We start from the raw sequence: 16,077 nt of genomic DNA, 5'->3' as shown, positions 1-16,077 counted from the left end.
AACCTCATCTTGAAGAAATGTCCCTCAGAGTGCTCATTGTTCCCCTGTGGAACTCATTGCCACCAGACATCATAATAGCTACTGACTCAGAAGGCTTAAAAGAGATGGGATTGGATCATGGGGTGGGATGGGAAGACAGTGACAAGCTCACAACACAAACCATAAGACTTAGAGCAGTGGTTCTCAACCTGTGGGTCGGGACCCCATTTGGGGTCGATCGACCATTTCACGGGGGTCGCCAAGCAAGGCTGTCTGCCATTTTTTTTTGTCCGCCATTTTTTTTGCCCGCCATTTTTTTCCCCCTTTTCCGGCGGGTGCCTTACCTCCCTTGGACTGGGCCAGCTGGTGGTCGGCCTGCTCCGTCTCTGCCGCTTGCCAGCTACGGCTCGGCCGGCGCAGGGGGCGGAACCACGCATGTGTGGCACTTCCGGGCAGGGAAAGTCCTCAACTTACGACCGGTTGGGTAGTCCTCGACTTACGACCAGTTTAGTCCTCGACTTACGACCGGTTTAGTCCTCGACTTATTACCGGTTGGGGTCGCGGCATTAAAAAGGTTGAGAACCACTGACTTAGAGACTTACATCTGATGTCAGGAGGCAAATAGGAAGAGACAGGGTTGTATCACAATGTTGTGAGGTGTCTCCCTATTTTTTTTGTCACTGAGATTTTTATTAGACATCTCTGGACAACTTTAAGACCTGTGGATTGTGGACCTGTAGACATGCTGGCTGGGGAATTCTGGGAGTTGAAGTCCACAATCTTAAAGTTCCAATATTGGACACCTCAGGCCCACATCCTAGATTGTGCGGGAACAAGAATGAGGAAGGGCTACCTCTTCTGTTTCTGGACACCCTGCAGGCAACTGGTTGACCTGTGTGATTAAGTAAAATACAGTTTCTCAACCTTGGCAAAGCATGTCTGGCTGGGGAATTCTGGGAGTTGAAGTCCATACATCTTAAAGTTGCCAAAGTCGAGAAACATTGAACTAGACACTGCACTAAAATGGCTCTAGGCCCGACCCATCAACTTAGTCCACAGGATCTTTCAGTGTGTGATATATTTGTGGGTTTGCATCTACTTAGTTAATGTTTACCCGTTCTAGACTGAGGATACTTTGGGGAATGTGTTTTCCCTATGTTGCTGGGATAAAAAAAATAAACCAGGATATTCAAATTACAGTTGGCACAGAGACATACCCCCAAGATTTTGAGAATTGCAGAATTCCTCACACAACAGAAATGCATCCTTTTGGATTTAAACCTTTAATTTAAACATTAATTAAACCAGTTTAATAGATTTATTATTATCCTCTGAGCTTCTTGTGATCCACTCATTATTTTATCAGGCACTTGCAGGAAATTGTTTCCTCTCTTTTTAGTTTTTTTTCTGTTCCTTCTTTCTCATGTTCTGTTTTCCTCCCCTCGTTTACTCTCTCTGCTCCTTCTTTAAAAATTGTGCGTTTCTTTCCTCAGCAATGCCGTTTCAAGTTTTGGGGGCTATTCTTCAGATTATTTCTGCATTATCATTTGATAGAGAATTCCTTTTTGGTTTTCAAAGTATGTTGGATTGCCACACCTATTATTTTTTTTAACTATGTATGAAGGGAGTTGCATAAATTCAAAGCCAGGGTACCACCCTCCGTGTGTTTTCAGAAATATGTTTGCTTTCTGGCATTTACTACTGGGTTGGTGAAGGTTTGCAGACATTAAAAAAAAAAATTCTGGCAACTCCCAATCTGATATATAATTTTCAGTTTTGCTTTTACAGTGGAAGCTTTATAACAGAAGAAGGATGCCACAGTAAGTCACTGTGCTGATTCAGGAAAGAGTTTGTAAGGTAGGACTAGGAAAAAATTAGATGCCAAGAATTTAGACACTTTGCTTTGCTTCCTGCCCCCTCCTAAAAATGAGCTAGATATCCAGGAATTATTTTTCCCAGCCTTGCCAATAAGATTTTAAGGTGATTGAAAAGAGTCGCTGCTTCTGCAAATGAAGAGGTGGCTTAAAAAAATAAATACCACCTCAGTTTGACACCTGATGAATAAATAAACCCATGCATTTTTCTTGATCAAAAACATGGAAGCAGTAGTGGCCAATCCCTTATATATGAGCCAACACTGTGCTGCAGCTGCTAAAAAAGCCAACACAGTCCTAGACTACATTAAGCGAGGGATAGAATCAAGATCACGTAAAGTGTTAGTAGCACTTTATAACGCCTTGGTAAAGCCACACTTGGAATACTGCATCCAGTTTTGGTCACCACGATGTAAAAAAGATGCTGAGACTCTGGAAAGAGTACAGAGCAACAAAGATGATTAGTGGACTGGAGGCTAAAACATACGAAGAACAGTTGCAGGAATTGGGTTTGTCTGTTTTTATGAAAAGAAGGACTAGGGATGACATGATCACAGTCTTCCAATGTTTGAGGGTCTGTCCCAAAGAAGAGGGAGATTAACCTATTCTCCAAAGCCACCGAAGGCAGGACAAGAAGCAGTGGATGGAAACTAATCAAGGAGGGAAGCAACTCAGAACTGAGGAGAAATTTCCTGTCAGGGAAAACAATTAGTCAGTGAAAGCTTACCTCCAGAAATTTTGGGTGCTCCATCACTGGAGGCTTTTAAGAAGAGATTGGGCAGCCATTTGTTTCCCGCCTGAGTAGGGGGTTGGACTAGAAGACCTTCAAGGCCTCTTCCAACTGTATTATTTTGCATTCTGCAAATCTGCTGACATTTTCTTTGATTCTTTTTGGATTCCTACTTGGCATTCAAATGAGTTGGAACTATTATTTTAAAAAAACATATTGAGCGATTACAGTCAGATGTACTAGTAGTTCTAATTTAGTAGTTCTAATTTACATGAAAGCTGGGACATGATCGCTGAAGTAAAGACAAGGAGAGAGAAAGCTCGAACAGCATTCTTCAAAATGAAAAAGGTCTTCTGCAGTCACGACATAAGCCTAAGACCGAAAATCAGGCTTGTCAGATGCTATGTTTTTTCTATCCTGCTCTGTGGAGTAGAGAGTTGGTCTCTGACAGAAGGCCACCTGAAGAGACTAGAAGCATTTGAAATGTGGATTTACAGGCGGCTGTTACGTATAAGCTGGGTTGACAAGATCAGAAATGAGGAGGGGATAAGCCGCCTGGGAAAGCCAAGGGAAATCATCAAAACAATTAAAAAACGAAAATTAGAATATTTCGGACACGTGATGCGACACCCAGAAAAATACGGCATACTCAATTTAATCCAGGGAAAGATTGAAGGTAAACGAGATCCAGGCAGAAGAAGAACATCATGGCTTCAAAATCTAAGGGATTGGTTTGGACAAAACTCAGCAGCACTTTTTCATGCGGCTGCTGATAAAAACAGGATCGCCAACATGATCGCCAACGTCCGATAACGGATATGGCACAAGAAGAAGAAGAAGTACTAGTGGTCCCCTCTTAATAACCATTCACTTCTCAAGAGTTCAGATCTCTCCAGAGTTATTTAGGACCCATTTTTGAAGTTCTGATGACCACAATCTTCCTCAGTGGTCATGTGGATTGCCTTTTGGGCATTTGACAACCGGCTTGCATTTATGGCTGTTTGCAGTGTCCTGCACTTATATGACCACAATTTTTGGCTTTCCTTTGTTGGTTTCTGGTGTTTACTTCCAGTTTCTAGCAAAGCGTGCCCGTTGGGGAAAATAGATTCTCTTAACAACCGTGACGTTGGCTTAACGACTGCCACAGAAAAGATCATAAAATTGGGCATGGTCACATGGTGACCTGCTTAATGACTGCCATGACTTAACGGCCATAGTTACAACTTCAAATGTGGTTGTAAGTTGAGGACTACGTGTAGAAGAAAATGTGTCATTGGCTGGCTGGTTTTTGTTCCTGAGTTGTAAGATGGAGGGCTTCAGGGCCTGGCACTTTCAGGCAGAATTGCCTTATCAGTGAGATGGGTGGAATATTACACAAACAAACAAACAAACAAATAAATAGGCAAGACTTGTGTGGAGATAAGGTTGAAACCAAGGCAGTCCTGTCTCACCCTTTTTAAAAAATGTCGTTGAACACAAGAGACCAGATACCTGTGGCATATTTTTCCTTTCTCTTTCTCTCACCCATCCTTAGATTTACAGTATTTTTTTTTCCTGGTCTGCTTCTTGTTTTTTCTCTGTAAGAGGGAAGAATGTGGACTGAGACCATGAGGGAGAAATTGAGAAATCTTTGAATGCCTTCTCCAAATTAAGGTCTAAAATGAAAATTTCGATTCTCCAGACCTCATTGAGGGATAAGCATCTGCTTATCTTAATCCTGAAACATGCTGACCCCCATCTGTGAAGAGAACTCCAATGTTCCTGTCATTTAAAAAAATGATTACGAATTCAAATTCTGGTACTATCTTTTATTTTTTTGCTGGCTGGGGAATTCTGGGAGTTGAAGCCCACAAAACCTGCCATGATCGTGTCACGGGAAAAGCATCCTACATTCTTACGCCTGCAATTTACGACGTTTTCGATGAAAATCAGAGTTTATTTCTAGTTTTCAGCAAAAAATACCTCACAGTAAACAATGCCTTTGCTCAGCTGCAGCACTCATTTAACAACCACTTCAAAAAATAGGTCACAAAATCGGGACGGTCACACGGGTGACTTGCTTTATGACTATTATGACATATGGCCATCGGGGGCAGACTCCGTTATGGTCGTAAGTTGAGCACTCCCTTTAACTTGTTCAATTAGTCCTAAGATTTTGTGTAACTCTAGTCACATTGCTTATAATTTAACCCAATGTATGAACTCAGCTCATTATGACTTATTCAGCAAGCCATTTTTTAAAAAGTAGGTTACTTAAAATATGTCAGCTGGTTGGGTTTTTTGGGGGGTTTTTTTTTGCCTCTTGAGTTGCTGACTGCAAAATCTTGTGTAATGTAGGATAAGAAGAGACAGATTTGATAGGGAGAAGCTGATTCAGAATAAGGCAGGGCAGTTGCATTACATCCATCAGCAATTCCTAAAAGGAGCTGTCTCTTCTCCTGCATTTTTGCACAATTCCAGACAATAATATTTGGGTTAAGGAGGGACCCACAGATGTTATCTCACTCTGAATCAATCTAGGTATGATGTCTTTCATTCATGAACCTCTTGCTGGTGGAATGCATTACAAGGCAGTATTTAAATTGTGTACAATCCAGTTTAACCCTCCCATCAAGTATGGGGAAGGGCACTTGAAGTTTGAACTTGATCTGTAGAATTGTGGGTCGGATAGGCACACCGTCATCCAGAGGTTAGGTGCTTCCAGGTGCTTTTATTGTGCAAGTACCCTACTCAGAGATTACCTGTTATTTGCAAAATGGGAGGGGAGGATTGTCCCCTGATAACAATCCCTTCCATTTGTAATTCTCCCCCACTGTCTTTCCTTTAACCGTTCCTTTTGCTCTCTAATAGTTAAAGGAGGCAACCAAATAAGTTTTCTATGTTCTAGAACCCCCAGTCCGTGGACCAGTACCGGGCCACGGCATGCCAGCAACCGGTCCGCACAAACAAGCAAAGCCCCATCCACAAGATGCAGGCAGCACACAAAACCACGCTCCCTCCGGTGCGCCATGGAACCGGTCCCTGGTGCCCAAAAGGTTGGGGACCTCTGTTCTACAAAGCAAGACTGATAATGGTGTATTAGATTGCTGCCTGTTATGCAACTTTGCATTTTTTTTTCTTGGGAAAAAAAATTCTGTAGGGTGTGTTTGAGTTTCTAACTATATAATTCCACCTCGTTTCACAGGGAACACTTTCCTGAATTTGTATCTGGTGAAAACCAGTTTATTATAGATGGGATTCCTAGGAGCTTTCTCTTGGGTCTTGCATCTCTTAACAATATATTGAATTTATGCAATTTGTGCAGTGACTTTCAGGTGGTCCTCGACTTACGACCACAATTGACCCCAAAATTTCTGTTCCTAAGTGAGACAGTTGTTAAACGAATTAAGTAAAATAAACTCCTGGAATTCTAGAAAGTCCCCGGGGGGACTTTGGGCCTATGCGTCTGTCTCAGCCCATGAGCCAGGTTGGTATAGTGGGTAAAGTGGGCGCTATCTAACAAAATGAAATTCAATGGTGAAAAAAGTAAGGTTCTACATTTAGGCAAGAAAAGCCAAATGTACAGGTATAGTATAGGGGGTACCTTGCTCAATAGTAGTAACTGTGAGAGGGACCTCGGAGTCCTAGTGGACAATCACCTAAATATGAGCCAGCCGTGTGCTGCAGCTGCCAAAAAGGCCAACACAGTGCTAGGCTGCATTAACAGAGGGATAGAATCAAGATCACATGAAGTGTTAATACCACTTTACAAGGCCTTGGTAAGGCCACACTTGGAATACTGCATCCAGTTTTGGTCACCGCGATGTAAAAAAGATGTCGTGACTCTAGAAAGAGTACAGAGAAGAACAACAAAGATGATTAGGGGTCTGGAGGCTAAAACATATAAGGAACAGTTGCTGGAATTGGGTATGTCTAGTTTAATGAAGAGAAGGACGAGGGGGGACATGATAGCAGCCTTCCAGTATCTCAGGGGCTGCCCCAAAGAAGAGGGAGTCAAGCTATTTTCCAAAGCGCCTGAGGGCAGGACAAGAAGCAACGGGTGGAATCTAATCAAGGAGAGAAGCAACCTAGAACTAAGGAGAAACTTCCTGACAGTTAGAACAATTAACCAGTGGAACAACCTGCCTCCAGAAGCGGTGACTGCTCCAACACTGGATGTTTTTAAGAAAAGACTGGACAGCCATTTGTCTGAAATGGTATAGGGTTTCCTGCCTGAGCAGGGGCTTGGACTAGATGACCTCCAAGGTCCCTTCCAACTTTATGATGATGATGATGATGATGATGATGATGATGATGATGATGATGATGATGTCCTAAATTAGGTGCAGAGAGACCTAGTTTCTCATCCTCCTTAAGGCACAGGTGACCTTGAGCCTGTCATTCCCCCTCAGCCCTATTTATTGATTGATAAATAATTAGTAATAAAAGACTGTTCGGCATCGTACAGTTTAGGGATATTCAAAGTTGGCAACTTGAAGCCTTTCTGGACTTCAGCTCCCAGAATTCCTCAGCCAGCCCCATGCCGTGGGAAAAGCTGGCTGAGGAATTCTGGGAGTTGAAGTCCACAAGTCCTAAAGTTGCCAACTTTGGAGGTTCCTGCTATACTTAAGCAGTAAACTTTATTTGGACTCCTGGTGATTTGGTAGACACATCCCTGCGGTTTTCTTGGCAGCAAATTAGTAATGATTTGCCAAGTCTTTCTTTGACGATGTTGTTTTCGGTTACCTTGCCCAGCCTGCACTTCATGGTGGTCTCCCATCCATTTATTAGCCAAGGCCGACCTTGCTTATCTTCCAAGCCCAGCTTGGCTAGCCGCGACAGGCTCAGAATATAATCCCTTGAAAATTCAATAGGCCGGTGGTGGTGAACCTATGGCACGGGTGCCAGAGGCGGCACTCAGAGTCCTCTCCGTGGGCACATGCGCCGTTGCCCCAGTCCTAGGCCTTCAGCTGGGCTTTATAAAACCTTTAAGCTTTAGGACTCCGCCGCCGTGTACAAAAAAAAAAGGTTCAATCAGTCAATTTCAACTTCTCGCGGGAAAAAAAAAGATCTTGCAAAGTTGGAATTGATTGATTGAACTTTTTAGTCCCACCCAGTCTGCCGTTACCACCGCAGCCACGCCCACCCAATGGGCCACACCCACCCAATGGGCCACACCCACCCGGCACTCGACGATGCATAAGTGGGTTTTGGGTTGCAGTTTGGGCACTCGGTCTCTAAAAGGTTCGCCATCACTGCAATAGACTCTTCTTTGAGCCGAGAATTGTCCATTGTCCATCTGCAATGTGCATCAAGGTGTTTCAGGGTCCTTTGAACCATCTATCATTCAGCTTCAAAAGAGGTGAATTTTGCATGCCCATCCTCTCCTGGAATCAGTTCTTCAGTGGTGCTTTGGGACCAGTGATCCAACCAAGGCGGCCTTTAATTCTCTGTCCCTGGAGTTTTCGTAGGAAGGCAGTTTTAGATATTGATCTGCTTCTAGCAGGGTGGAACCATCAACCAGTAAGGCAAACAGAGAAAAATGCTAGGAATTAAATGTCAGCATCATCTGAAGAGACTTAGCTTCACCATCCCTTGATAAAACTTTTTTCTAAGGGTGTTTTTTTATATACAGTATATATGCCTATCCTTCCCAGGAATGCATTTCAGAAATTCCTTTGTATATATATATTTGCATATCTGGCTGTAAAGACATTCTTGAAATATATTACTGTGAAGAAAGAAATCTACGTTAACTATGGAGAGTAGGTGGAAAGTATCGTGCAACTAATCACGTGAAGTATTACTATCACTTTACAATGACTTGGTAAGGCCACACTTGGAATACTGCATCCAGTTTTGGTCACCACGATGTAAAAAAGATGCTGAGACTCTAGAAAGAGTACAGAGAAGAGCAACAAAGATGATTAGGGGACTGGAGGCTAAAGCATATAAGGAACGGCTGCTGGAATTGGGTATGTCTAGTTTAATGAAGAGAAGGANCCTAGAACTAAGGAGAAACTTCCTGACAGTGAGAACAATTAACCAGTGGAACAACCTGCCTCCAGAAGCGGTGAATGCTCCAACACTGGAAGTTTTTAAGAAGAAACTGGACAGCCATTTGTCCGAAATGGTATAGGGTTTCCTGCCTGAGCAGGGGGTTGGACTAGATGACCTCCAAGGTCCCTTCCAACTTTATCATTATTATTATTATTATTATTAATCAGGCAGTTCAGCCTTTCCCAACCAGCTACATCTTCAGATGCGTTGAGACAACAACTCCCAGAATTCCAAAACTCCCTCGGGAATTCTGGGAAATGTCGTTCCAGCTCATTTAAAAGCCATCAGGAAATGATAAAATTGCAGGGTGCTCCTAATTTCCTGTCATGCTGCCTGGTTCTTAACTCCAAGTATGATGGCCAGTTAAAGTTAAATTACTGGCCTCCCAAAATATTTTGCAAGCTTGTGGTTTGCTGATAATTAACGTGTACTGTTCGTGCCTCTGGCATGACAGATGTTAAGCCTTGAAGTGGGGGCTACCTTGTGACTTTAAAATGTAATTTTGGCGTCAGCTCTAGAGCCACCAAGTCCATAATCTTGTTGCTTTGTCGTCGTCTTCTCAGTTGTGTCTGCCAAGAACATGTTTTTTTTAAAAAAAAACCAAAGTGATCGTTGGAACGCAAGCTAAATAATGGTACACTAATGGCCATCCCAGTCTGGAGATCCGTGTTAAAGGAGTAGAAGAATAGTGGTAACTATCATTCCTAGTGATTAGGAAGCGTCCTCTTATCAACTAGTCCAGGGATAGGCAACTTTGGCTCTTTTATGACTGGTGGACTTCAACTCCCAGAATTCCTGAGCCAGCCATGCTGTGGGGAAAGGGAGAGGTTTTCATGCTGAGCCATGCTGGCTCAGGAATTCTGGGAGTTGAAGTCCACAAGTCATAAAAGAGCCAAGGTTGCCTACCCCTATGCTAGCCAGAAGGGATAAAGAGACGGGCCTTATAAAATAATCGCCAAGGGTGGAGAACGGTTCATAAGGGAGCCATCATGCAGATGGATTTATCTGAATTCCCTTCCCCTGTGACTAGAGGCTCTGCTCTATACGCAACTTTCCACGTTTCCTTTGTTATACGGATCGTACTAATGTTAATAATATTATTTATTATTATTTAACAGAGTAACTGAGTTGGAACGGACTTTGGAGGTCCTCTAGTCCAAGCCCCTGCTGAAACAGGAAAGCCTATATACCATTACCATTTAATAAATAAAAACTCATGTTGAAAGGAATGTTACCCAGGGCCTATGCCTGCCCTTGAGTGTTACGCTGATTATTCCAGATTGAAGCCTGAAATTTGCTCTATGCCCCATGAGAATCCACCTACTATGTTAGTTAAACATGGATGTTCTAAAATTCTTTTTCTTTCTTTCTCTCTCTCTCTTTCTTTTTCTCTCACTTTCTTTCTTTTCTTCCTTTCTTCCTACCTCTCTCCCTCTTTCTCTTTCTTTCTTTCTCTTTCTTTCTTTCTTTCTTTCTCTCTCTTTTTCTTTTCATTCTTTCTCTTTTTTCCTTCCTTCCTTCCTACCTCTCCCTCCCTCCCTTTCTTTCTTTCTTTCTTTCTTTCTTTCTTTCTTTCTTTCTTTCTTTCTTTCTTTCTTTCTTTTTCTTTCTTTGTCTCTCTCATTCTTTTTGTTGTCTTTCTCTTTCTTTCTTCCTTCCTTCCTTCCTTCCTTCCTTCCTTCCTTCCTTCCTTCCTTCCTTCCTTCCTTCCTTCCTTCCTTTCCTTCCTTTCACTTCCTGTAGTTACTGAATTATTTTTTTAGGTGGAATAGACTAGAATCCTTCCTCCCCCCTCCCTCTTACGTTTCATGCAATAACTGTCAGGGCGATCAAACATGTTATTTCTGAACTCTTGGTTCACCAAGGTCTCTTGCAAGTAGCTTGTTTACTCTGGGTAAACTGTTTTAGCAAGACAGCAGGGATGGTGAGACAGACAGCTGAAGTCAGGGGAAAAAGGGTCCATGATTACACCTTTTCCTTCAAAACAGAGAGCAACCAGGTTGGGGAAGGGGGGGTCGCAGAAGGAGCACTGAAAAAGATAAGATTCCCTTTGCTTATGCTTTTTCTCTCTGTGGCTTGTACCCCAGCCCTGCTCTGCCCTGTGTTTACCAGACAGCAAATATCTTCTGTTTTTGGCTTAAAGTGAGTGTTTCCATTGCTCAGAATGCTGGCCGGCTATTTTTAAAGAACACAGGGTTTATTTCTCTCAATTTCTTTCAATGTATACGCGCTCATCTCAAAATCCTGACTCTGCCAGTGAATGAGAGTTAAAATCATCGTAAGCAACCACACCATAATAAAATACCTAACTGGCAGCTGAGATTAAAATCCCCGGAGCGTCAAAAGCACCTTGCCCTAGAAATCCATTTTTGAATAAACGAATTCTTTGGTAGGAAATGTCTTTTCCTTCGCTACTTCTTGTTCAGGTTTTCACATTTATCTTTTTTTTTTTTAATGAGGTACTTCTCCTTTACTTGTCTTTTTCCCCAGTTTTAGCAGCACCTGGAAACCTTGAGAAATGTTTAATTTTAGAGGACTGCCCTAGAAATGCAGGTGTTATTGGTGACTTAAGATTTGTGAGGGCCTATTTCAAATTTGAAAGTCCTAATCAAAGTGTTGCAATCAACCAGCCGAGAAAGTAAGCATACAGAAATCAACCCCTTAACTATCAACTCTTCTTATCTCTTGGGCATATAGTTCATCTATTGTAATGTCTCTGGTTGGGCAGCTTTAATTAACTATAAATAAAGCAGACTTTTGTTTTGATTTTGAGCTTCCTCGTTGCGCAACGCTGCGATATGGCTGGTTAGAGTTTTTGGCTTTGCCCAACTGCAGTTTATTCAGAAGAAGAAATAAGCGCTTAGTACAAATTGTTCTGGCTTTGGATGGTGTTTCAATCTGATAGCTTTTATTTGTGAAGCTTTTTAAGCGTACTCTTTCCCATCATCCCAGCAGGTGTATGGAACCTGTTTCAAACTGGGGTTTTGAACTTGAAAGGCAGGATTTTGGCAAGCCATCATCATGCTCAAGAAAAGAGAAGCAGTTAGGTCTAGTGCAGGGATAGGCAAACCTTGGCCCTTTTATGACTCGTGGACTTCAACTCCCAGAATTCCTGAGCCAGCATGGCTCAGCATGGAAACCTCTCCCTTTCCCCTCAGCATGGCTGGCTCAGGAATTCTGGGAGTTGAAGTCCATGAGTCATAAAAGAGCCAAGGTTGCCTGCCCCCGGCCTAGTGATTAAGGCACCAGGTTAGAAGCCAGGAGAATGGGACTTCTAGTTCTGTGTTAGGCATCAAAGCTGCCTCGATGTCTTTGGACCAATCGCTAGGAGACGATGTGTTCTAGTCCCGCCTTGAAAGACGTGAAAGCCAATAGTAAGTTACCACTCCCTGGTTCTGGAAAGTTCTTTGACCTCTCATCCTAGATAACATCTGAAATCTTGCCTGTGGAGATTCTCAGTCATCCAGATCAGGGTTGTCCCAAAAGTGCTTTTTCAAAAGGCAACTGGACTTTCTTCGTTTTTCCTTGAAGACGCTTCGCTTCTCATCCAAGAAGCTTCTTCAGTTCTTGGATGAACTTCTTGGATGAGAAGCGAAAGGTCTTCAAGGGAAAACAAAGGAAGTCCAGTTGCCGTTTGTAAAAAGCACCTTTGGGACATCTGAACGTCTGAAGATATTACCTAGTTGGGTAATGAAACGTCTGCAAGAAAACCCAAGCTCAGAGAGTACCAAGAACCCCACAGTTCAACTCTGAACTACAAATAATAATAATAATAATAATAATAATAATAATAATAATAATAATAGTAATAGTAATAGTAATAGTAATAGTAATAGTAATAGTAATAGTAATAGTAATAATAGTAATAATAAAGTTGGAAGGGACCTTGGAGGTCATCTAGTCCAACCTCCTGCTCAGGCAGGAAACCTTATACCATTTGTCTTCTCCAAAGCACCTGAAAGCAGGACAAGAAGCAACGGATGGAAACTAATCATGGAGAGAACTAACCTAAAAATTTCCTGAAGCAAGAACAATTAATCAGTGGAATGCCTTATCTGCAGACGTTGTGGCTGCTCCAACACTGGAAGTGTTTAAGAAGAGATTGGGCAACCATTTCTTTGAAATGGGTATAGGGTTTCCTGCCTGAGCAGGAGGTTGGTCTAGATTCTAGAAGACCTCCGAGGTCCCTTCCAACTCTGAAGGCACGCTGGCTGAGGAATTCTGAGAGTTGAAGTCCACCAGTCATAAAAGGGCCAAGTTTGAAGCCCCCCTTGATTTGTGGACTTCAACTCCCAGAATTCCTCAGCCAGCGTGCCTGGCTGAGGAATTCTGGGAGTTGAAGTCCACAAGTCATAAAAGGGCCAAGTTTGAAGACCCCTGTCTTAAATCTAACAAACAAAATGGAGGCTGGCTGAGGAATTCTGGGAGTTGAAGTCCACAAGTCATAAAAGGGCCAAGTTCGAAGACCCCCTGCCCTAAGGTGTTAGCCAATTCTTATGTTACAAACCTACAAATGTAGGCTAAGCAACACCATCTACAAAAGAACAGTTCCTAAAGTCAAGACGATGATCACAGCTGCACAACTAGAAGACCATCGTGTGATTGTGACCAACATTTTTGGCTGTTTTGACCCCATCCCTGGAAGACACCTTGGTGTTAACCCCTCTCTCTTCCAACTTGTATCTTGATTGTGACATGCCATTGTTCTCCAGTCTGTAATAAACCAAATTACAAACTACAAATTATTGAAACTTGGTCATTAGTTCCCCTGTCTGCTGCTTTGCTGTCAGGAAGCTTAAACCAATCTTTTCCTTTCCGTAATTTACTCCATCTCTGCATTCTGAGCAAGTTATGAAATTAATAAGTTTATAATATTCATTGAATGCTTCAAGCATCTATTGAGGTAAATAGAGCATTACTAATAAACAGTGTTGTTGGTTGAATCTGAATGTCTGCAGAGCACAATTGTTAACAATATCTCTGTCTGTTATTTGATATATATGTCTGTGAGTTAAATCAGATGAAGGAGCATCCAGAGGGGAAGGAAATACAGTTTGTTGATCTGTATGACTCACAATACTCTATTAAAATCATTCCTAATTTCATTTCAGAACAATACGAGAGTTTTGTTTTCAATTTAATGACCTTTCTCTCCTCTTCCTTCTCTCCTTTTTCTTTTTTTTTCTTTCTTTCTTTTTTGCAGAACGGCTGGGAGAGGAAAAATATTGAAAATCTCTGCTTGAGATTCGTAAGTGCTCCACATCGTATGAGAAAGAGACTTCCTGACAAAAAAAAGGACACATTTCCTAGGTGGGATGCCAAGAAACATGGTGTCAGACTTCTCAGGGATGGGCTATGAAATTCCTTCTGAGGTCCAGTTTGGAAACTTTGAAAAAACACATCATCTTGAGAGTGGGAAAAGTTGCCCAGGTCGAAAATACCCATCTTTGGTAAGTGTCTGGAGATACAAGAATCTTGTATTGTATTGTATTGTATTGTATTGTATTGTATTGTATTGTATTGTATTGTATTATTATATTATTGTATTATATTGTATTATATTATATTATATTATATTATTATATTATTATATTATATTATATTATATTATGTTATGTTATGTTATGTTATGTTATGTTATGTTATGTTATATTAATTATATTATTATATTATATTATATTATATTATATTATATTATATTATATTATATTATATTATATTATATTATATTATATTATATTATAATACAATATAATACAATACAATATAATATATATTATACAGCTAGAATGTGTAGTTTTGGGTTGCAGTCTTGAACAAGGAATGATACCTTGTTGGTAATTTATCTTATTGGTGGCCTGCTTTGAAAAATTGTATTTTGTTATTTATTAGATTTTTTTTTTAATCCACTTTTACACCTGGGCACCTGTTAAGTAACTCAAGGCAGTATACATACACAATATCCTTCCTTCTCTTATTTTCCCATAACAGCGCTCCTCTGAATGAGTTGACTGAGAGAGTGGCCCAGTCAGTTTTCATGCAGAAGGTGGAACTAGAACTCAGAGTCTCCTGGTGATTGGCCCAAGGACAGCTGGGTGGCTTTGGGCCAATCACCAGGAGACTGTGAGTTCTGTTCCCATCTTAACCATGAAAGCTGGCTGGGTGACTGGCCCAATCATGAGGAGACAGTGACTTCTAGCGCTGCCTTAGGCATGAAAGCCAGTTGTGTGACTTGGAGATGGTCCCTCTCTCTCAGCCCAGCCTACCTCATAGGGTTGTTGTTATGGGGTAAATAGGAGGAGGAAGGAGTATTATTTATAAAGATAAAGGTAGGATACAAATGAGTGAGTGAGTGAGTGAGTGAGTGAGTGAGTATAATAATAATAATAATAATAATAATAATAATAATAATAATAATAATAATAATAATAATAATAATAATAATAAAGTTGGAAGGGATCTTGGAGGTCATCTAGTCCAACTCCCTGCTCAGGCAGGAAGCCCTATACCATTTCGGACAAATGGCTATCCAGTCTCTTCTTATGCTCCAACTTCCAGTGTTGGAGCATTCACCGCTTCTGGTGGCAGGTTGTTCCACTGGTTAATTGTTCTCACTGTCAGGAAGTTTCTCCTTAGTTCTAGGTTGCTTCTCTCCTTGATTAGTTTCCATCCGTTGCTTCTTGTCCTGCCCTCAGGCGCTTTGGAGAATAGCTTGACTCCCTCTTCTTTGGGGCAGCCCCTGAGATATTGGAACACTGAATGAATGAATGAATGAATGAATGAACGAACGAACGAACGAACGAACGAACGAACGAACGAACGAACGAGTCTTCTCCCAATCTCAAGGCCACCTGATCAAGTTTTCCAAACGATGGGAAAAGTCCTCCTTCTTAGGAGCAGCGAGATAGCTCAAAAGGAGAGAACACTCCACTTCTTGAACTACAGAAAGAGTGTGCAACAGCCTCGGAACCCTGTTTTCTGCCCCCCAAAACTTTGGATGCATTCTCAAAGCCCATCTAAATGTTGACGCTGAACTGCAATTCACTCATCGGACTAAAGGATCAAACCGTTGCAACATGAGCCATAATGCAAAAAGCAGCACAACCTGTCGCTAGCAAAGATGACGTGGCTGGAGCATCTTTGGCGTGATGTCAGATTCCACAAGGTGGAAAGGGTCTTCTACGAGAGGAATTCCGGAGGCACAGAAGCCATCCTTGTGATTCAATGTGGGGAGAAGCTGGGTTCCCAGGAGGAGCAAGAGGCAACTCAGCCCAGATATCATGTGTGTGTGAGAGAGCGGGTGAAGACAGCTCCTCCCTACTAGTTCCCAGAGTACAGGGAGTCCTTGACTTAACAACCACAACTGAGCCCAAAGTTTCTTGCTAAGGGAGACAGTTGCTAAATGAGTTTGCCCCCATTTTATGACCTCTCTTGCCACGGTGGTTAAGTGAATTC

At 41.9% G+C, this 16,077-nt stretch overlaps 1 protein-coding gene across 1 annotated transcript in view; it reads left to right on the top strand.

Annotated features, from left to right (window-relative positions):
• The first annotated feature begins 13,863 nt into the window (after window positions 1-13,863).
• The window catches only part of PROSER2 (proline and serine rich 2), a 14,918-nt gene continuing 12,704 nt past the window's right edge, over window positions 13,864-16,077 (top strand). The window contains exon 1 of the mRNA XM_015824953.2: window positions 13,864-14,072. Coding sequence (XP_015680439.1) covers window positions 13,938-14,072 — 135 coding nt within the window. The 5' untranslated portion in view covers window positions 13,864-13,937. The remainder of the gene's footprint in view (window positions 14,073-16,077) is intronic.

Source organism: Protobothrops mucrosquamatus, unplaced genomic scaffold, assembly GCF_001527695.2.
Source record: "Protobothrops mucrosquamatus isolate PMUCROS unplaced genomic scaffold, P.Mucros_1.0 scaffold2428, whole genome shotgun sequence".
NCBI lineage: Eukaryota > Metazoa > Chordata > Lepidosauria > Squamata > Viperidae > Protobothrops > Protobothrops mucrosquamatus.
The sequence above is the reverse complement of the archived record's forward strand: the minus strand, read 5'-3'. Positions and strand labels throughout refer to the sequence as shown.